The sequence below is a fragment of the Psittacula echo genome (genome assembly GCF_963264785.1).
Source record: "Psittacula echo genome assembly, chromosome: 1".
Taxonomy (NCBI): Eukaryota; Metazoa; Chordata; class Aves; order Psittaciformes; family Psittacidae; genus Psittacula; species Psittacula echo.
The window spans coordinates 78,083,086-78,106,346 of NC_137735.1; the positions used below are offsets into that span (position 1 = coordinate 78,083,086).

Here is a 23,261-nt window from a genome sequence, read left to right on the forward strand (position 1 = left end):
CACACTAAAGGTATCTGCTGTGTTGGAAAAGGGACTGTTTATCCACACACATAGGCAGCAGACACTGAAATCAGAACCCAAACGGTGTCTTGTCAGCCCATGAGGTTCAGAATCCATCTCCACTGTGAGATGGATTGTGCTTTTCCTCCACGGGAGGAGAAGAGAAGTGGACTAATAAAAAAACCAACAAACAAAAAACCAACCAAACAGAAAATGCCAGAGCAGAACACTGTACCAGAGCTTGAAATGACTGAAAACAGCTAAAACCAAGAAGTCCTCGCCTTAGTATATACGACCAACAGGAGATCGTTGAGGGCTGCGAGTATCCTTAGCTTTTTGGATCTTGTCATCTAGCAACCTCTACGAAGGAGGAAGTCTTTCTTCAAATGTGAACGGAGCCCATCAGTCCTGCAGGAGTTCCTTTCATGTACTTGTCCTGTCATTCCCTTCATGCCCTCCTATCAGCAAGGCAGGGGTATCTGCCAGATGGCACGTGGCGACCTTCCCAGCAGGACTTTCTCTCCTTTACAGGCAAATTGGGAAGCGTCCCAATGCCACATCTTCACAATGCTGTCTCGCCCATGCAGACACTGTAGGGGGATTTCAATTTTCTGCATCTAAAACAGACAACATCATGTGATGTTAATCAGACCAACCTAAAACCACAGCAGTGTGAACAGAACTTGAATCAGGTGTCTGTTGTCACCCAACTCATCTAGGCAGCCCCAATGAAGATGACTTTAGACCCAACTGGCAGATGGAAAACAGAGGTAGGATGTCAGTTCCTTGAAGATCACACCACAGATCAGCAACAGGCTAGAACACACTCCCCCATGCCCTCAAAATTACACACGCTGTTTCTTCCTGCCCAGTACAATTCAGATGAATGAGAAGATTGCATATCTCCCATACCTCTTTCTTACGTAGCAGTAGATGATAGCAAGTATCCCACTTGTCAGTATTCCCACACCAATTCCCACAGCAATGTAGCGTTCATAAGAATTGTGCGCATATGAATTTAGTGTTAAATGTTCACACCTCTCACCATTATAACCTGCGAGGCACCTACAAAATAAATATACATCATGCAAACATTATTCAGGACTTCTCCTGCTTTGTATTGCAGAAATAAGTTAGTTTTCATCAGTCTTAAACTATTTAGAACAAGCCTGAAAGAGGATGGGCTGAATCCGGTGCTCTGTCAGAATGTCTTCATTCCATCAAGACTACCAGTTGCCCCAGTCTGTCTAGTTTAAAGCAAGCTCAAGGACTGCAGTCACAGCAGCAAACACAGTCTAAACATACCCTCATCGCAGAGGGTGTGGATGAAGAGCACTGTGCTCTGCTGATCCTTAGCTACTAGATCTCCAAAGACCAAAGCTGCTCAGACACTTTTAAGGATATCACAGTCCTTATCAGTGTGTAGGCAGTTAAAGAATAAGGGAGATGCAGCTGACATCCTGAAAGATCCTGCCCCCTTCACTGTGAACCATCTACTTATTTCTTTACTAGTTACTCTAGCACCAGTTGTGGTTTGAGTTGCCATCACAGCAGCGACCAATGAAGCTGTAAATTTTCCCTCTTCCTTCCTTAGTATCACACCAGCACAGTACTACTACCTTGTTAACAGTTCTGGGCTACCAGAGCACTCAATCATGTGCCAAACTAAGCCTGCAAATACTTGACAGGCACTTGAAACTGCTGAAATTCAGTTACCTTACATTAGGAACAGATGAAAGAAAGACAGAAATTCTCAGAAAGAAAAGAAAGAAAGAAATTCTCAGACAAAGAAACAATGCTACTGTTGTCATTTTCTACGAAGGATACTTAGAAGATACTTATTCTTTACTTGCATATGGGTTTCCTCAACTCGCTGTGGAAAGCACAGAGCCCATTGATACAATAGCTGTGGTGTTCTTCAAGACAAGTCTGCATAAGCTTCATGAGCTTTGGTTGCTCAGTGTAATCTGCTGTGAAAGGGAAAAAAAAGTCACGTTATATTTAGGAAAAAGAAAATTTTAATTCATTTTCACAACTCAAGTTGAGCAGATACTGCCTGCAGAAGACAATTAATGCATAGATTTACTGTGGTATGTCTCATGGGCAGATTCAAGCAGTGCTAAGCAGAACAAGCCTCTAAGACGTTTCAGCATAACTTTAGAGAAAGCAAGCAATTTATTTACAGTTTGCTCTTTTGAGAAGAAAGTATAAAAATGATTCTGGAAAACTCCTCCAGGGTGACACCAGCACTATCCAACCTGGAATCCATCAGAAAAACCATCCCAGAAATATCAGGGGATTAGGACACAATGAGAGCAGGGAATTATTCTCAGTATACTTCCCAGTCTGAATTCAAATGGTTAGCTCTTTTCCCCATCACAAGGCAAACTATTGCATTTCTAACCCTTCTGCCGGCCCACCTTGCAACTGAGCAAGTGATGACCTGTGGGACTGCTCCGTCCCTCCATTCTCCATGCTCTGATGTTCCTAGAGTAACCCATTATGCCTGCAAGCGCACAAGACTGCCCAGATGGTCTTCCCATGCAAAAGCACAGTCCACAACTGTTAAATTTCTGAATTTACACAAAACAATCTGTGTCCAGGTCAGTGAGCACACTTCTGCTTTGACAGCACAAAAAATTAGTACCTTATTCCTCACCGATGGCAGTTCAAATGGGAATAAAGGTGAAGTCAAAACTGTTCTTGGACATCTTATGCGCATGTTGCATACCAAGAGAAGAGCACCTGAGCCCAGGAGCACAAAGGCTTGCATGAAGCTGTAACACAGGCACAGGGATGCAGCACATGAAGAGAAAGCTTCACCATTCAAACAAGCAGCTGTTTGAACTGGTCTCTCCACCCAGTTACTGGAAACCCCGCTGGGGTGGGGTATCCAAGCAATGTCTTACTGTTTCAGGGGACTGTTTTAGTGATGGCTGAAGGTGATTTCCTGACAGAGTGATGTCAATACAAGCTTTCCACTCTGATCACAAGAAAAATAACATCATGCAGGAAGTTGACAAGGTCTGCTCCAAGTGACTAGGCAATGCTACACCAAGCATAAACCTTCCTTTCTGACTAAATGCTGAATCAAAGTCTGGAGATAGTGCACTGATGGAACCACTGCTATACATCTAAGCCTCTAACCATCCTATGGGCAACTCGAGATCCTGCAATATGTTTTTCTGGAGTAACCCCCAAAATTCCCCATTGGATTCCAGTTTAAATCACTTAATGACAGGAGCGATTTGTTTCTTCATCCTTTCTGCAGCTTCATCACAGAGCTGAGAAGCAATAGGAAAGAGCTGCTCAGCTCTTTGCCTGTGTGTTGGATTGATTCACAACTTCAGGCAGGTGCCCAAAACAGGATTCACAGGGGGCACGATGCTATCACTGTTCCTCAGACCAACATCTCTACTTTCAAAATAGTGCGCTGTGAAACCTGACAGAATCATCAGGCTCCCTGCTGAGAGAACAAGTAATAACTCAAGTCTGCTTGAGAAAGGACACGTTGGTTCACTACACCTTCTCGTAGCAATCAAGTGACAATACATATGCACTGAAAAGTATGCTGAGACTAAGGCTCCATCTCTATCGATCTCTATCATCCAGCAGTGAGCTCTGTGCTACCACAGCCACACTGTCCCCATTTAATGAAAGCAGAATGGTGTTTCTGCTCCAGAAAGCCCTGTGCGCTGGCTACCCACAAGCTCTACTATCAAGATCTGGCTCTTCTCTGCTGCCTCTGGAATGCTGTTGACAAGCTCTGGGGGTGGGCTTGTTGGCCCAAAGCACAGCACAGGACTAGGCCTTGGAGGAACAGATTTTAAGGAAGACAGCTTTTGTGACAAGAGACGGATGACACTAGTTTTCGCCCAGGAGGACTGCCAGGGAAAGCACAATGGAAAACAAAGCCCATGGTTAACACCGCTGCAGGGCTCATCATGCCACAAGGAGATCTAGGATGCAGGAGACCTGCAAAAGCCCATTTTCACTTAGGCCTAATATACCTGCAGACAAACTACCAAAGCTTTGCAGGGAAGAGCTTCAGAAAACAGCAACAGCACATTCATGCTCCCCTTGTGACTCCTGAAACGCTTCAGTACCAACTGCTGTGAATCACCATTTCAGGACAAAAAGGGCTGAACAGAGCATTATAAAACCACTAACCACAACCACTCAGCAGGACCTCTCAATATTTCCTGCCACCAAAGGTACTACTCTTCTTCTGAGCCCTGAGAAGATATCTTCCATACAAGTTTAGTATTTCACTTGCATCTCTGCCGTATGGGGGAAAAAACCCTGAAACAAAATGAGGAAGGTACCAACCTACACGCCAGAGGCACTAAATCCTCAGCCACCTCCACTCTAACTTCCATCGGTTGGATTCACACTACCAGAACATCTCTCCTCATCTACCCCATGGCTGCCGAAAGGTGGCAGCCTCCCACCTGCCAATGGCTGGAAGAAACCTTGCTCTGTACGGGTACATAAAGCCTCTTCCCTGAGTGCCTTTGAAGTTCGTGCTGTCATTAGAAACAAAGGTCAGCTTAGAGCAGAACCCTGCCTAGAAAGCGCTGGAGACAAACATTTTGCTGTGCAGGTGACAAACAAACAGTACATTCCTCCCTTGTTGTTAGCAGCGAGAGCTTTGGCCCTTGTGGGCTGCAAGATCAGATCTTAAATGTACACACTCACAAATTCTAAGTGCTAATTATTTTGATACTGCAGCAGTACAAATTGCCTCTGAAATAATGACGAGTCTTGAGAAGAAAAAGAATAATTTTTCTAACCCATCCCAGATCATTATGCTAACTCATATCATGTTATCCACCTAGGTACTGAATAAGCTGTTGAATAAACACATCCATGTGGCCTTTCATGTCACATGAGGAAAGTAAAGCATGCTGTGTAAGCACTTGACAACTGAGTCATTCAAACAGATACACTTGGCAAGATCTGACATGAAATCAGTACTACAGGTACTCAGAAGGCTGGGCATGCCAAAACTGACAGACCTGCAACAAGACGAGCCAGCCACTAAGACCACAACAGCTCAGCCTTGAACTATGGTGCATCAGGGAGTAATGGGAAAACCAGAATAGGGATGGAGAGAGGGAAAGGGTCAGTCCCACGTGCAGGGCCTCCCTCACAGCCTGTACGGGAGACCCAGCTCACAGCAATGAAGGAATCTTGTTTTTCCCAAAGTAAAAGCAAGCCCTTCCCTACTCCTAGCTGCCCATTTTGTGATGAAGGTTCCCCTCCAGCCCAAACAGCGTCTCAAGATCTTATCCCTGCCATGTCAGCTCCCAGCCAGGCATTCTTTCCACTACCTTTTCTTCCCTGACTGATCACCAAGCCCGACATTTCCTAGCCCCAGCACTAGTGACATGAAAGACTGTGTAATATAAAAAAAGGAAATAGGACAAGCTTTTAAGTAGGAGGCAAGTGGATTGAGCAGAAATTAATGGTTTTGCCCAAACTACACCTCAGGCCCCAGAGGACTTGCAATCCACAACAAACTGGCAGTTCCTCCAGTGAATTCATTTTCATAGGATCTAGTATTACTGAACCTTGGATATAAACCTTACTAAAAACTTAACTTGCACAGGAGATACAAGAAAACTTCAGGGAGATACAGCCAGTTTCTCTGATGAGTCTTGAAGCATTTCTTTTGTATCTTCTTTTTGGAAATGGTATTTTGCAACTTTTCAGTGGCTTCGTGCAACCTCCACCAAAATATATTTTTAACTACTTGTGTAAACATGTATTTGCATGCTTGGGAGTCTGGTTCTGCCTTTGAGGGGAAAACACTCTCAGCTAAAAGCCCTGTTATCTAGTGGACTTGCACAGCCACAGCTAGCCCAACATGGGACTACTACAGACACGGCTCTCTATCAATGAAAAGTCTCTTACTTTGTTAAAACATGACCCTTGACTCCTGCTCTCTAGAAATAATACAAACATGGTACTGCACTGCACGAGTCACAACATATTTCTACTTAATTAAATTCCTGTTTGCTGTATGCAGCTCTGGAAGTATCATGGCACAGACAAACTACAGACCACAGGTCTGATAAATCAGGCTACTGCAGTCAAAAATCTACATTACTTCACATATATGTGAGTATATATTAGACATATTTTACATACATATAGATGAAACCCACACATACAGTATATGTATGAATGTATATTGCTGCACTATAACAAATTAGACAAATCCCCCGCAACTTGTTATGAGAAAAATAAGCAGCTTAAGGATCTACTAAAAGAAGCTTGCGAGACATCCTGTGCTGACTTACAATTAACAGATGATGATTTGTATGCATGTTTATGTTCTTTTTAAAGAACAAAGACATTATTAAGTCCCACATTTCAAATCTTTTCCTCCCTTACTGACCTGTCAAAACCTCAGTTCCAGACTGCACGGTTCTCCCAAAGAAACGACATTCCTACTACCTCAAATCACATTCAGAAAGCAGCTCGCAGGATAAACACAGCACTCTGGTCTCAGGTGTTGGCAAGGAAACAGCCTGAGTTCACGTTTCAGTCAGAAAAGAAAGAGAGAGCTAACATGCTGAAAAGGGCTGGGGAAGCTGCAATAGCCAGAAGCAAAACTGCAGTAGAGAAAGAAACTACTGAGTAACAGAAATGAGAAGCATAACTGGAAGTGACGCCTGCTGCATTTTCACTGTGTGTATGAACGTTCGCACTGAAGACAGCTAGAAACCAAGCCCTGGTTACACAAGTAACAGAAACAGCCATCAGAAATGCAGATCATCTATCCCAATTTGCCTTAAAGTTTCTGCTTTAAATTATAACTGGCTGTGGGTAAAGAATTCTTCAGCTGGGCAACACTGAGCTTACCCCAGCTGAGAAGCACCTCTTACTTCAGAGAAGGTTTTAAGGCACCATGAAGAAAGCAGCTCATCTCAGGAATAAAGCACACAAAAATTTCAACAGTGCCCAAGTGACACTTTTTTTAAATGACAGGTTAATAGAGAAAATCAAAACAAGAAAGGAGTACCTTCAGCATTGTTTTTTGTCCAGTTATTCCATAAGTCCGTGCTAAGAGATGAAACAATAACAGCTGACTCTTCACTCAGTGCCCCCATTGCTGTGTAATGCAAATAGATGCTTACTGTAACAGAAAAACTCAGTATATTTATTCAAGGTTCATATCATCCACAAAACATGCACCCACTTACTACACTTCTGATACCATGCAGTGCAGTGATACAACCACCATTCATTTCAAACATTCTTGCCTCAAACTGCCCTTTGCCACAGAGAAATGATGATTGTGGGGAAACTAACTATTGTTTGTGAATTTCCAGAACACACATCCATTCTGTTCTCCACTCTATTACCTTATGCAATTTAGAACACAGATAAATGCAATATACTACAATGTTACACCTATTTACCAGTAGCTTTTCGTGAGGTCTGCGTTATACCCTATGAGTTTAAGTTTTATTCAAGTTTAAAGCCACTTAAGTAATTCTGCTTTGCAATGCCTTTGCATACTTCCCACCCCTGCTGCTTATTTCAGAAGGAGCCAAGTGTTGTTCAACAAAGCCATGTACTTTATTACCCCCAAGAACATACCTTTCAGCAAAATATAGATGAGCATTCCAAATGCCATGGCATGCAGCTGCTTGAATCACTTTCTCAGTTCCTCAGTCCAGGCAGCTCACTTGCTTATCTGGGCTCCCGTGTTTTCTCTCACACTTATATGCCATGAAGCGTCATCTGCTGCTCTCACCAATCAAGAAAAAGTGCATCTGGCAACAACCGCAGCCCCTGGGGCAACCACACATTTATTTAGGAAACTGCTATTATCTAGCAATGGAATCAGGTTTTCTTTTGAAACCCTGGTTTCCTATTACCCGTGGGCATCATTGTGCATGCAAAGGTACAGTTTTCAAGACAGATGTGGTATCTGTCAGAGCAGATCAATGAAATACAGCAAAACAGAGGTGAGTAAAATGAAGAATGACGTATTGTGGAAGACATGATCTTCCTTTCCCATAGAAATGCAGGCTTGTGTTCCTTCCAGGAGGACAGTCAGCATTCAGGATGCTACTTGAGGGCTCAGGGTCTGAGGACCATGCCCTGTTTTGCTTGTGTTCCTTCACTGGTCCTCCGTGCGCTACATCCAGAAGAGGAACCATAAGAACAGCTACTGCCGATGTTACAAAGTGATAAGACACAGAGATAATGGATGATGTTCTCCACTGGTGACTGCAGCGAGAAGCCTTTGCTGACAGGCTCTGGGGAGCCTATGGGGCATGCTGATGGCTCCTCAGCCAGTCTTCCCTGTGCACAACCCTCTGAAGCAAGGCAAGCTACCAGCCCTGCACTAGGCGTGGGATGCTGGCTGAAGCTCCATGCAGTTGTGTGGAGCAGAAACAGAAAGCTGATGCACAGGCATAGAGAAGACAGGCAGAAAGGGCACGTAAGCAGTGGTCTCCTATAACAGGAGAACCCTTCATTACTCTTGCCACTACACTGCTATAAAAGCCCATCTCCACCTTTTCAAAGAAGTGGGCATGCATAATGGGAACTATCATACTTCTTACATGAAGTGTTTGCAGGTTTCTAAGACCTATCTGTCACACTTATTTCTCACACTAAATGTCTCTCCGCAGGCCCAAACGCTGTTCAGCTTCCTTGGGCACAGGCAGCTGGGAACTAGTAGGACTAGTTCGATCTCCAGAGGTAAAGCCAAACATACTAGAAGCAGCAGCAGAGCCTGGTTCAAAAAGGCACACACACAGCAACAGCCTGACTCTGAGTGAACTAGAGCTACACACTTCACCCCAGCAACAGCTTCTGCAACTGTGAGCTCCAAACAACAAAACCATTTCACATTTTTTGTATTTTACAGCCAAAAATCTCCTGATAAACTCCAGTAACTCCAGCCCGCTCATGTTCTCCCTCTATGCTTCACTCTCCAAGGGATCTGCAGGATTCAACCTAACCACTTCACATGCTAAGGGAAAAAACACAAGCTAGTTCTGCACATTTTAATTATACCTTCTCCTGCTCATGGACTGCATTCCACGAGGCTTTTCCCCTCCTTTGCTATCCTGAATTGCTGCATGCTTGCACACTGATGGAGTGCAAGCCTGCACACAGGAGTGTTTCTGCCTACCTGGATAACCTCTGCTATCAGTCCCAAGCAGGACTAAGGCTCATGAGTCCTGCTTTCAACACACATCTACACAATAGGAGCTTAATCCGATGTGAATCCACGAGGTGGCTTTGGCATTAGGCAATAGACCTGGGTGTGGTAGGCCCATGAGAAGGCTCCAGTGGATGAGCCTGGGCCTCTGTCCACCACAAGGCGTTCACGCTTGGACCAGGCTTGACCCGGCCTGGCACATGAGCATGCTTTTTGGGGTGGTTGCTCCCTTCTAGATGTTCTCCCAGTGGAGAATGCTCTCATAGATGTGTCCAGCAGCTCTGAACATAGCATGCTGCAGATCAACACCTCAGTCTCACTACTTTTGTGTAATGCTAACCCATCTGCAGAGGTGAGAAAATAAAAAGCTTTAGAGGAACAATAAACTGCTTGCAAAGCATGAAAGAAGCAGACTTGCCCAACTGAGATAAACAAAATGCCATAAATTGTTATTCTGCCAAAAAAATGCAGAGATGATTAGAGTTAAATCCAAGAAAAGAAATACTGATCTAGAACACCAAGGTAAACAGATGAAAAACCTCATGACTGAACATGCAGAAGACATCCGTTCGCTCCACTCCTAACTCACTGATACAAGGGAAAAAAACACAGTCACCCCCAAAAGCACATCAAAATTTCTCACCAAGACTAATGTAAGAGTAAACAAGTTTTATTCCATCTCAGCCAATGTCAGGTTGATCAGTTTGAGTCTTATCTCCACAAGCATCTTGATCAACCTATCAGTTATAACTACTGCTCAAATTTAAATGGATAAGCAAGTTCAAGCACTCTTGGCACTACACCTTTAGCAATGACTCTGGCAGTCTCTTTGCTAAATGCTGCATTCAACAGAACTCTTGGGAAGTCCATCACAAGAATCATCAGCACAGAAGTGATGCTCCATCTTCGTTCTTTTATTACAATAAGAGCATTTATTTTGTTTCATGCAGGAGTATTTTGCCACACCCTCCCTTTTCAAGTTATCTAGAGTCTAATGGCAAACACCTAAAGCTCCTGATAAAAATAAATCAAAGCCATCCCAACTGAGATAAAAACATCAAGATAAAAGTCCAAAGTGGCTCCAATGGGAACTGGGGTAGACTCTTCATGTCAATAGTGCACACAGTTCAAGTGATACCTTCACAGCCACTCCATTTCAACTTCCACATTGCATGAGACTAGTCTAGAGCCATCTTGGAACTAAAATTTTTGGCAACAGAAAAGTAGTGATCTTAGTATCCCATCTAGCCTTCTCTAAGCAGTAAAACATTGTAGCCAAAGATTCAGAGAGCTGAGCCTCATACCGCAGACTAAAACCAGCCCTTCATGCAGTTTCAGAAACCAAGATAACAATTAAATTCCAACACAAATATTTCATTAGGGATAAACTCTTGCTTTTTATTTCTCCTTCTTCCCCACCCCGTTATACATATAACGTACATATATGGTGGTTTTAACTATGATCTGCCTAACTGAAGTCTGATCCAGCCCAGTCAACTATTCAGTTTCTTGTGAAGGGTGAGGGTGTTATGCACCAAAACATTTAGTCAAACAAATCCAGACATGGAAAGAAAATGATGCTCGCCTCCATTGTAGCTCCTCATTCATGCATACCTCTTGCAAACGTTCAAGGGCACAATTTCACCAGCGTTCAGGTTCACCTGACTGTTTTAAAACATGTAATGAAGTTTTGCAGTCATGTCAACATTACTGCTGGGCAGCTGAAAAAAAAGTTCAGCATTTCACTCCTTTCAGATTCAGGATTTCTGCTGCTACCTCTTAAGTGTTTAAAAAAATAATAATTTTAAGAGTACAAACTACAACCAGTATGCTTCATGACCTCAGAACCCAAATCATATTTTTAAAACCTACCTAGCATGTTGAAAGTAAGTTTTCATGCTGTTTGATCAACACTGCAGTGCCAGGTGCTTACAAGACCTTGGTACTTGCACCCCACACCCAACCACACAGGTATGTTTGTAATTCATGCTGCTGCTCCATTTTCACACAGGTAATAGACCACCACGACCAGATCTGCATAGGCTTCATTCTCTCTTTTAGCTCACAAGTCAGTAGGAGGTTACACAAAGTATCTGAACATCTTATAAACCATTTGGTTTAGCATGCTTTACATGAAAAAATAAATACAATGTAGAAATAAATATCTTTGTAGTAAAAAATAAACATTTTGTGTATCAATAAATAGAACAACTTGGATTCTTCTTCCAAAGGAGCCCACTTGCTCTAGTAAATGAGCTTTTTGGCAACTATGAGTGTGTTCTTCAGGAGCATTGCAACAGTCATAGGTCCTACCCCTCCCGGCACTGGAGTGATAAAGGCAGCCTTCTTCTTCACTTCTAAGAGAAAAGAGAAAAAGATATTAACTAAAAGAGCTTCTAAACTCTTTTGTTCCTTCAGTTGTCCACAAGCACTTAACTGACAACAAGCACCAAGAACTGTGACTTGGAAAATGTTGGAGAATATGGGACAAGTGTACAAGAATATGGGACAAGTGTAAAACAGACAAGTTTTAATCACTGAGTTCTTACAGCCAGGGTAGTGACAGGACACCATCAGAACTGGGCTGCAAGGTCATCTTCTTCATCTGAATATTATTACCCAGGGCTAGTTCTTGGCAATGCTTTCACAACCCTTTTGAGCTGATCTATCTGCAGCAGGCTGCCCTTTCCTCCTGAGAGCCTGTGCCCAGACAGACAGAAAATATACCCCACCCAATTTTTTGGTAAGGGGCAGTTTGTGACTACTGTTTGACCAGACTGACCAGCTGGCCCAAGAAGGCTGGGTGACACAAGACAGGACAACCCCAGGAGGGCAGCAAGGACTTGCACCACCTCCATATGCCAGCTGAGATACTGCGCCTTTAATATCCAGGAGAGCTATGGAAGGTAGGGACCTGATCCTGCCTCCCCAAACTGTGCGTGCTGCTGAGGAGCAGCATGCAGAGCAGGAGTTTGCTCTATCAGAGCCAACAGGAGAGCACCAGCACCAGTTAAGTCACCTAACAGCCCCTTTCCCCTCCTCTTGCTTGCACCTTCTATCAAAAACATTCCATGATCACAAAAGGGAACTTAAATAACAGAGGAATAAAGTAGTTTCCTGGTTCATTTGCTTGTCTGTTTCACCCTACGGACAGAGAACAAAACCAAGAGTTGTCTGCAAGAGAAATACAGATCCTGGTGGCAAAACTCCCACTGTGACTTCAGCCACAAACGCTCAGCTCCTCCAGAGAAGACTTGGGTTTTTCAACCAGTGTTACTAGGGTGCCTATACTGAACTGGGATTCAGAAGTGCAGATATTCCCCAAGTCTCCAACAGAAAGAAACTCTTAGAGCTGAATTTGCTCTAATCACGAGTATGTCAGACTATCCAAAGTCAGTAAACACCTTGAATGCTTGTGTTAAGAGGTAAATCCATACAGATCATTTAGTTAGCACCTGTGAAGTTAACCTCTTTGGACGAGGAATTAATATAATGCAGCAAACAATCCTGACTTGATATTCTTATCTACTGCAGAAAATGCAATCAGCTGGAATTGTGGGTTACTTGCACAGAAATTAGATGCAACTGGCTGGGAATTCAGCACATAACTAATGAGCATTTATTTGCTAATAATGGTTACTCCAAATAGAATATTATTAACCTCGTTACTACAGAGGGTTTTTCTCAAGTGCCACTGTGAGGTTTTTTCTGCTTGTTAGCTTTGGGTTTTTTTTCCTTGCTTATGAATAATTTCATGGCAACTCACAAACTGCTTTTAAAAAACACTGTATTTGAAAAGGCACACACACACACCCATGAGAACACTGAGCAAGCAAACTCTGACACAAGCACATACACTTCCACTGAAGTCACTACAAAGCAGAACCTACTACACCTGGCCATGAGAAGAGCTCCACGGATGGAAAACTAGGCACCACCTGGGTTTTGGAACTAAGACAATAATTTGCTCCTGCTTTAAGTGTATTCATTCTGAATTGTATGTGACACTTTATCAGAACAGTTTGGGTTGGAAAGGACCTTAAGATCATCCAGTTCCAACCCCCTGCCGTGGACAGGGACGCCTCACACTTCTCCAGGCTGAACAGCCTCAATTTTTTCAGCTTGTCAATAATATAACAAGGTCTCAAAAAAATTAATATTACAAGAGAATTTGAAAAGCTGGATATAATTTTTTTTTTTTTTTGAACAGAAGGAGTTATTAGATTTTAAGGGATAGTAAATGAAATAGAACCTGCTGCCTGAACTCCACAATGCAGGGACCTAACAAAGGCATTTAGGGAAGTCAGCGGTGATTATCTCACTGAACTTAGGCACAAAAGATTAAGCCTTATTGAGGAGAAATCGTAATTACAACTGGGAGGGTTTTAATTACAGAGCTGTCTGATACCACCAGATATAGCATGAAAATATTTGGAAAGGTCAACAAATTGTTATGTGGTTCTTTTCACATGTAAACTGTAACAAATGAATTCAGCTCTCCTATGAGTTATCCTTACTATTCTCCAACACCAATAATTTGTCTTTTTAATAGTTACATTATTTTGTACTACCTCCCATTTGAGCCTGGTGTTTTTGGTTAGCACAGTTACTCCAAATCCCCAAATTCAGGTCCTAATTATTGAAATTTACCCACATCTGAAGTAAACACAGTAATTAACAAAGAAAATATCTGGGGCATTTCAAATTGAAATGTTTGTTTCTATGGCAATGTTACATACTGCTTTTTGTGGTGTTATCCAACTACTCCTATCTGGCTTACAAAGTGGAACAATCCACAACCCGACCGTGCCTTCTAATGAGTATCTTGTATAACATTCATCGCCTCTAGTGTTAGTAACTGTACTCCGCGGTAAACACACAGTGCTATGTTCACAAGTTGCTGGGGAATTTCTCTGCCCACACTCTTTCATTATGAAAATCCCTGTGGGTCAGTGTGGCAGAAGACATGTTTTGTATCAGTTAGCAGAAAACCACCTGGACAGCTTATTTATCCCAAAAGCTGATCCAGATTTTGCAATGCACAAAGAGGTGTCTGTGTTGGGGAAACTACCATCTGATAAGTTGTCACTGGTAAGAGCAAATATAGATATGGTGAGTGCAATTTTCCAAGCTGAATGCCAGCGATCAAGAGGGAAAAATAACTTGGCCCTCAAAAACGTGACTAGATTTTGCTTTCCTCATCAAGTGTAGCACAGCTCCCAGGTGTGACAAATCTCCTGTCAGTTCATTCAGAAGGTCTTGTTCCTGCTTCTCAGCAATGGTTTAACTTTATCCCCAAGTTTAACTCTGCTTTCTGGAGCTGCCTGCCCTTGTCCCAGGCATTTCTCTGCCCATCTGGAAAATGTTGGCATGCAAATCTGGTGCCTCTAGGGGAGGAGCTGCTGTTTTGCAGCTTCTGTAGAACCTTAAAATCTTCCTTTGATTCTTCACAAGAAATGAAATGTAGATTGTTTCCTTGAAAAACAGGATCCACTGCTTTGGAAACAGCCCTTCATTCCTGGGTTCCTTTAAAGCTAAGGACATCAGACACCTAACAGGGTTAATCACACAAACCAAGAGCAAGTCTCAACCTGAAGGCAGTTCTGGGTCTTGTGCATCTGCATTAAGTGATGCAGAGTAATTCCTGCCTAAGCACTGTTTCCACACAGCTTTATTAGCCCCTGTAAAGCTACTCTGGATTGCTGCATCCCTGCACCCCTGCAGAAGTGCAAAACCATGTGCTCAGCAATCACAGTAGATACCCCATGTTCTGCTCTTCACATTCTGGGATTCTTCTCACTGCACACCATGGGATGCCAACTGACTGGGATCTACTCCATTTCACATTAGTGCCTTCTTTTTCATGTTATCCCTGTTCCCCTTACTGCAGCTATTTTAACAGCAATATAAAGGAAAATCAAGAAATCCTGGTGTGGTACTGTAATTCTAAAAGCACGTACACCTTCCCTTCTCCAGTACCTCTAAAAGCCAAGCAGCAGAGGCATCTTTGGCAGAAAAATCCAGCGCAAAATTATGCACAACAGCTTCTTTGCAATCAGGTTATTAGCAGGTGGATGGAACATTGCTGGAGTCTTGGGACAATAAGCAGTGGCAGCACAAATGCAAGAGATCCAAGGTTGATTACTTACACCTCTACATGACGTACCATTCTGTGGAAAAGCATCTACACTTGGCCATCCAGCAGTTTATCAGCACCACCCCGTCTGTCCTTCTGGTGGTACCAGCCTTACGCTAACTTTCTGATTAATTTATTGCACGCGTGGAGCAAAACAAAAGGCAAAACTTACCCTGATTTTTACAGAGCGGCAATGTGGTGAGAAGATTACATAGCCTGGCCTTTTATTAATTACAAAATGAATACCAGATCTTCAAAATCAACTAAGAAATTAACTAACAGAAGCTACAGCAAGAGCAGCTGGAACATCCAGGCTTTATTCTCAAAAGCACTATTTGGAAAAACTGCACAGAGACAGAATTTGGAAAGGATTCAATAATCTGAAGAGAAGCCTACAGCCTGGAAGGTAACACAATGAACGCAAAGCGGCAGCAAACAACTGTCAAGAGCGACTCCTGTCACTCAGCTGGAGTTCCCCACACACTGTAGCTAAGTTCCAGCTACAGGACCACCACTTCCATGGAGGAACTGGACTCCGAAATTATTATGGTCAATCCCTGAAACTGCATGAACAAGTTGCAAGCAACTTGTCATCTTGTCCGATGATTTTGTGATCATTAGTCCTGTTGCTGATGAGGACAGGATACATTTCCCTATTTCTCATTCCACTGGCTCTTTCTGGTACACTTGGTCTATCCAGCAGCAGTATGTTAATGTGGTCCATTCCCCACGTTCATAGTATTTATTTCCCTGGTTTCCCTGCAGTCACTATGGACAATTATCCTTCATTGAAAGAAAATTCTTAATATGCACCCATCGCCCCATACCATATCATCATTTATTGAGGCACTTTGCCATTCAGTACTGAGTACTTGAGTACCTCCTGTTCCTGGTGGCAGTCATTTCCCAGCATCAATTATACATGGCCTGGGCTGTGCAAAACAGATGAGCTGGGAGATCCGTTCTCATTTATAAACCCCTCCACTGATACATCACCTACGAAAGTTTTGCATAAAGGATTTCTTTTCCATATAGACATCCAACAAAGACTCGAACCCCAGCATTACTGACTGCTTGTCATAGATATGGGAGGAATCATAAAGAAATACAGGCAGCATTTAAAGCAAACCCCACATGAGTTCTGGACACTTTGGTTTCAGGGGCATTTCCAGTTCCAGTCTCAAAGGTTAGCTACTACACTGGCATGTTATTACCCTGCTCTACCAGTCACTCCTAGAAATGGTGCTCCACCCAAAAAAGCCATTCCAGTTAAAGGCTCTGTGTAAGTTGTTGCTTTATTTCATGTTCCTGGTCGCTGCAGCCCTCCCCCCTCAGCATTATTGCTGTGGCAACAAAGGCCCTATAAACAAGGGCCAAGTACTCCCACACACATGCTACCCTGTTCCCAGAAACATGTCACCCTTCCCGAGACTGAAACTTATTGTCCCAAAGTAACTAAAACGGCACTGGCAATCACCTAAGGATGCTGCTGCTTTTTCTCCTCCCTGTCACTTCACCCTCCCTCCTGTGGCTCCCAAAAGCTACAGAAGTCCCCTTCCCTTGGGCACAGATTTTGGCAAATCCTTAACATAAAGAGGGGTACACAATGTGGTGTGCTGGTTATATACAGATAGATGCACACACAGGTGAAGAGAGGCCAGCAGTATTGGGGTAGATACCCCAGCACACTGCAGCTGACCTCCACATGCACAGTGTTTTCCTGTCTTGTTCTTTTTGATACCTGGGAACTGCTCAATGAACTACTGTGAAGAAAAAAAAAAAAAAGCCCTTCTTGGTGCAGACACAGTTTGGATTGCCAAGCAAAAAGAGGACATATGGAGATGGAGGAAATCACAGATACAGTTTAAAGATATTCTATAACACAGCCTGGGATTTTTGCCCCAAATACACCATTAAGTCTGACAAGCACAGAGGCACCCAGTTAAATCTCTGCTCTTCCCATCCCACGTTTCCCTACTTAAAGAAGGGGATGATGAGACAACAGATATTGGGGGGCTACATGATCCAGTGCTACATATCATGCCAGCCAGTTATGTACCTAGCCTTAACCTGCAAAACCCACTTCCACTGGGGCTTAAACGCAAATTCAGTCAAGTGACGAGACAGAGGAAAAGGATGAAACAATTTGCTACATTAATATATTAGCTTGTTCCATTTCCTCGCTGCCAAATCAAATGCTTGGTGAGGGTGATTTACTTGTTAGTATGTAAAACTGCATACACTGTGATTTTTTTTTTTTGTTGTTAGAGATTTACTGAAACTTTCACCGATACCAATGAACCAACAACAATTTCCCTTTGGCAATGCACAGTGAAATGCTACTTGCAACTGTAGTGGCATAATCCAAGCTGAAGTTCCTCCCTCCTTGTTGGATCTTCCCTCCCCCCAAGTAAAATCCTGAGAACAACCCACAGCAGACATGATGAAACATATACAGTGCATTGCTGAAACTCTGAATCACAGCCTTGTCACTGAATCTACACCTATATTGCATTAAGAAGGTCTCATGATTAAAGAAAGACAAACAAAAAGGATAAAACTACATGTTTCTCAAAGGTTAGAGCATTTTTCCTTCTATACCTCCTAAGCAAACAAAAAAAATCCTGAAAGTTCTCTATGCTTCAGTTCTGAAAACAGAAGATACAGCTTCTTACTTGTGATAGTACAACCAGGATAACAAAACAAAACAATAATTTCAAATTGTGCTCCAAAAGTATTTTCCTACTGTAACTATTGTAGAGACAAGTTATACACTTCCAAATGGACATCAAGACAATCCCTTAGCTACACTCGTGCAGGTAATTCCATTGACTTTAACAGACAAGTATCATGTGTGATGAGTAAAAACAAGCAGGAACCAAGGGAGTGAGGTAATTACAAACACATACAGCTGGCTAGAAACATTTTGAATATAATTAAGCTTTGAGACATTATGCCAGCCAAGATGTTAATAACCATAAAAAAAAAAACCCCTGTGGGTGATTTTCATACTTATCAAAATAAGGAGCTGTTGAGAACCATTAATAACATGGGTAAATGCTGTCTAAGCTTCCCACACTCAACTCTGCCAGGAAGCTTTAATTTTTCAACTGCAACAGTCCTGCTATTCCAGTCTGGAGCTCCTCCAGACCAGAGATATTTAACTGCATTACACTGTGAACTTGCTCGGCCACACATGAAACAAAAAGATCAATATGTAACACCATCACCATTTTTTATCTGTTAGGCTTGCTTGGACCAATATTTTCAACAGCTTCAGATGAACCCACATTAAACCTTAGCATAAAGGACACTTCTAAAGCAGAAGTTAATGTTTTCATAAACAAGTGTAGAGTGACAGCGTAAGAGGAGGCTTGAGAAGCCATAGTTTAATAATATTTGCTCTGAACAGTGGGAGACATATTGCTGGTGAAAAAGCAGAAACTGTTTCTATTGCTTACTCTTGAAACATTTCAGACTCACAAAGGATTGAAGAAACCTGGAGACAAGCATCTGTCACCACACTACCATAAGAGCTCATCTGCATCTCTTGAAGGTTGCTAGTATGTGTAATTAAAAGTAAAACTTCTTCTGTTCAATAACAGCATCTCTTAAGAGGAGATGTCTGAACACAGTTTGCTCTCTTATCTCAGTAAATAAATTAGAAAAACTCCTGCAATTGTCATCTCATTTGAGACACTGGATATTCCAAGTATTTATCGCGAATGAATCTCACAAACTTCAATCTATTTATCCAACTGGTTTGTACAAAGAGTGTTTCACTGACCTTCAAAGTCCACGTCCCCAACTAGCTTGGTCTTTCCTGTAAGAGGGTCATGGATACGGTTGATGCCTACATCAATCACAGCTGCACCTTCTTTGACCATGTCAGCTGTAATCAACTTTGGAATACCTGGAATCATCAAGATGAATTTGATTAACATGGCTAGGCAGTTTAGGTCATCAGTTTAAATTATATCAAGAGCTGGGCATGCTTGTGTATGTGTGCACAAAAAAGGTTATTCTTTTACTTGAATTTTTCTTGATACATCACACACAGAAAACAATAATCCCTCAGTTTCACACAGTTTGTAATTATGAGAATAAAAGGTGATATTTCTTCATTTTTACTAAACATTTTCAGCTAAGCCTGCAGTCACAAACATAATCGACATGATCACAATGAAGCAGTTAACTGCTGGTTTGTGGCAGGAAGTCCCTTTCATAGCATTTCCAAAGAAAAGCTGGGCCATGTTCTGTGGAGCCACAAGAAGTCTTTAATACAGTAATGTCAAAGTCTTGCTGATCCAAAGTGTTGCCAACTGCTGAAGCAAGCCCTGTACGTTACTTCCATGGCTTTTTGCTTTTTGTATTATCTGTAATGGATTTATGTTACACTTCTCCAATTTCTCTTATACTTGTTACCCCCATGACATTTCAACCAGTCACTTAAATAGTGAACATGAACAACATGAAAATACACTACTAAAAAAACCAAAATAAATACTAGCATGACAAGAGACTCTGATCTACCCTGCCATCTTATTTTTGATTCCCATCATCTAGAAGCAACAGACAGGTGTCCTGGGTTCAGCTGCAGCAGTTGTTTTTCTCCTTCCTAGTAGCTGGTGCAGTGCTGCATTTTTGACTTTAGTCTGAGAAGAAGGCCGATAATATGCCAATGTTTTTAGTTGTTGCTAAGTAATGCTTACTCTGATCAAGGACTTTTCACTCTCTCATGCTCTGCCAGTGAGGAGGGACACGGGAAGTCGGGAGGAAGCAGAGACAGGACACCTGACCCAAACTAGCCAAAGGGGTATTCCATACCACATACCACAGTAATGTCCAGTATAGAAACTGGGGAAGTCACCTGGAAGGCCCAGACCACTGCTCGGCTCAGGCTAGGTATTGGTTGCACATGGTGAGCAACTGTATTGTGCATCACTTCTGCTTATTGTTTTCTTTTCCTTTTCCCCTTTTAGCTTTATATTCTCTCCCCTTGATATTTCCCTTATCAATATTATTATTGGTGGTAGCAGTAGTAGTTTTGTATTATACCTTAGTTACTGGACTGTTCTTATCTCAACCCATGGCATTTACATTCTTTCAATCTTCTTCCCCATCCCTCCAGGAGTGGGAGGGAGGAAGGGGGGGAGTGAGCGAGTGGCTGCATGGTTCTGAGTTATCATCTGGGTTTAAACCACAACAGGCAACAGGAAAAAATAAAATGGCTATTTCAGATTTACCCAAAATAAACAGCATCAGCTCAATCTGCAGGAGAGAAGCAACTGCCTTCCAAGCAAAACTTTCTCCACCTGATCCTCTTATAAGCTAGAAAGAAAAATACAGCCTGGCCTCAGCACTACACCCCTTCTTCACCTCTCAGGCGACATCTATTACACACAAAATCTAACCTAGGTCCTACCAAACAGGGTGGCAAAACACCATTTTGTAAGGCAGTAGTCCTGGACAATAAACACCTTCCATATTGTGAAGAACACTGTCGCACTTGATTTAAAACTGCAGGTAGCACCACACGTTTACTTTGAGATCAATCTCATCCAGCTTTCTAGAGGTAAAACTTCCATGGCATGCCAACAGCTCCTCTTGATGCACAGAGAAGACCTCCCTTTCAAGAACAGTAGCTCAGTAGGCTCAGAGTAGTTCAGAGCTATCTTGCAACTAATGTACTAGCGCTGCTTTATCAACAGTACCATCATGTGATCACACACCTGAAAGTTTCTGCCTGGACAGTCACAACAAATGAAGCCTCTCCTGAAACATTTAGGCAAAGCAACATTTGAGACCGAAGTCACTGCATGCTATCAGAGAGCCAAGAATGTCAACTCCTTACACATCATTTGCATTAGCCTATGGTACCTTAATTGCACCAGTGGTACTCCTTCCTCTGTATTCACTTTAAATAAAATCTGGAATTTCCTTCCTACCATGCAACCTCCAACTTGAAGTGATGGGAAACTCTAACTTCGAAATTACAAATCTTTTTTCTTCTTGAGCAATTCCATCAGTTCTATGTTTTGTGAGGTATGTTCATCCTAGTAACAGGGTATCTCCAAAGGGGGAATTTAAGCTCCCCTCTCTCAACCAAAGCAGCCTTCTCTCAGGTGGAGAGAAATAAAAAAGGAAAACAGAACAAATCCATCTGGTTTGAGACTAGTTTTATTGGAGGCAAGCACTGCTGCACGAGAGCTTTGGCTTCATCTGAAGTGCTGGATGACAGACAGTCATTGACATACAGGCAATACAAGAACCTTCTCTGCTCTCGATTTCTCACTCCCACATACGGCACAAGCTTGAAACTCTGCTTCTAATGTTGGGCAAGCCAAGACCTCAAATTCTTTCCTATGCCACCTGATAACATCTGGCTACGTCTACTTCATCACACTCTTACGCAATCCATTGCAAGCTGGATGTTAATTGGATAATGCCTTAGCCTTATGGGGGTAAATGATCTATGCATGATAGGGATAGAAGCACATTAACAGCTGCAGAGTTACACCCTTTGTAAAATGGTTTGATAATAGGCCAAATACTTAATAGCAACAAATGAACTAACCTCCAAACCAAATGAGCAGATCTATTTATTTAAGCCTACTTTACATACCAAGTAGGAAGAGATAAGCGTTAGAGCAGCTATTCCTAAAATGCACTGACTGAAGAATGTGGGAAAATCTCTCATTGATACCTTCTGTAGAAAATTATCAACCACATTTTAAACAGAAGAGAAACAAAGCTGGGAAGGAATAATCTACATGGATAATTACAATCAAAGCAGGCAGGAAAAGTGGGGTTCCGGTTTTTCTAGGGGCGTATGAGAGAAAATACATGAAGATGGATATTCTCAAACTCCAAAGCAATAAAAGAAGCCCCTGACTTGAAGTGTTAGGAAAGCCATGAAATGCAAGTGAACAGAAAACTTCTCAGAGAGAGTACAACATCAAAATGAAGAGATTCCCTGCAACAAGTCACCGACCAGGAGTCAGAATGCAGATGACTCTGCTAAAATTACTCCATAGGAAGAGGAGAAAAAGAATACAAATCTTGCACCTACATGTAGACATGCATAAAAGGCTGTTTTCCATGTGCGCACCTTGCACAATAGCCTATGACAGCAGCTGTTCCTATCTGGCAGGGTACAAGCTAGTTTTTTTGCAACACTCACTGAACAGGTCACACATTTCCGGGCAATGCGTGATCCTGAAGCTATGATGTGCACAATTCTCTAGTAACAAGAGGAACCCTGGAAGGATTCCAGCTTTTTAAAGCATAATCTTCCCCAGCACATCCACTGGGATAGGGCTGCATGCTGTTTGCACAATCTAGCTGTATGCTTTTGCATCATTCCAAGTATACCTCAGGTTGTGTAACGACTGTTGTATCATGCTTCTGTTACAAGTGACACAAGGAAAATACACACCACACACTCACAGTACTGAACCCTTTTAACTGCAAACGTAACTGATGGCAAACTGTTCAGCGTAAGAACCAGAAGTGATGACAAAATTGGAAGCAGTGAATTTGGATGAACAGTTATTAGTTGTCATGGTTTAAGCCCAGCCGACGACCCAGAACCACACAGCTGCTCGCTCACTCCCCCCCGCCTCCTTCCTCACGGGGCTCCCAGAGAGATGGGGAGGAGAATTGAAAGAATGTAACTCTTGATAAGAGGTAAGAACAGTCCAGTAACTAAGGTATAGCACAAAACCACTACTGCTACCACCAATAATAATAATAATGATGATAAGTGAAATAACAAGGGGAGAGAATACAACCGCTCACCACCTGCCGACCGACACCCAGCCCGACCTGAGCAGTGATCTCGCCCTTCCGGGTAACTGCCCCCCAGTTTATATACTGGGCATGACGTGCTGTGGTATGGAATACTCCTTTGGCTAGTTTGGGTCAGGTGTCCTG

The 23,261-nt window shown here is 42.6% G+C and overlaps 2 protein-coding genes across 2 annotated transcripts in view; both read right to left on the minus strand.

Annotated features, from left to right (window-relative positions):
* Positions 1 to 496: 496 nt before the first annotated feature.
* EPGN (epithelial mitogen) lies at positions 497 to 7,754 on the minus strand. Its single transcript, XM_080626666.1, has 5 exons — positions 7,612 to 7,754; positions 7,031 to 7,120; positions 1,850 to 1,970; positions 913 to 1,065; positions 497 to 617 (listed from the first exon to the last, which is right to left on the minus strand). Exons 1-5 carry the CDS (start codon positions 7,646 to 7,648, stop codon positions 563 to 565), a joined length of 456 nt encoding a protein of 151 aa, XP_080482792.1. The 5' UTR covers positions 7,649 to 7,754; the 3' UTR covers positions 497 to 562.
* A 2,592-nt stretch (positions 7,755 to 10,346) lies between these two features.
* The window catches only part of MTHFD2L (methylenetetrahydrofolate dehydrogenase (NADP+ dependent) 2 like), a gene marked incomplete at its 5' end in the record, with an annotated part of 31,165 nt that continues 18,250 nt past the window's right edge, over positions 10,347 to 23,261 (minus strand). Inside the window, 2 exons of the mRNA XM_080626656.1 lie at positions 10,347 to 11,547; positions 19,114 to 19,239. Of these exons, the coding sequence (XP_080482782.1) occupies positions 11,435 to 11,547; positions 19,114 to 19,239 (239 nt within the window). The 3' untranslated portion in view covers positions 10,347 to 11,434. The remainder of the gene's footprint in view (positions 11,548 to 19,113; positions 19,240 to 23,261) is intronic.

What these genes read in the sequence shown, in the direction of transcription:
- EPGN (XM_080626666.1), bottom strand. Translation starts at nt 7,648, where the DNA reads ATGGCATTTGGAATGCTCATCTATATTTTGCTGAAAG. An exon ending in GACAAAAAACAATGCTGAAG is followed by an intron (nt 1,971 to 7,030) that starts GTACTCCTTTCT and finishes TCCCTTTCACAG; the next exon opens with CAGATTACACTGAGCAACCA. An exon ending in TACTGCTACGTAAGAAAGAG is followed by an intron (nt 618 to 912) that starts GTATGGGAGATA and finishes TGTCTGTTTTAG; the next exon opens with ATGCAGAAAATTGAAATCCC.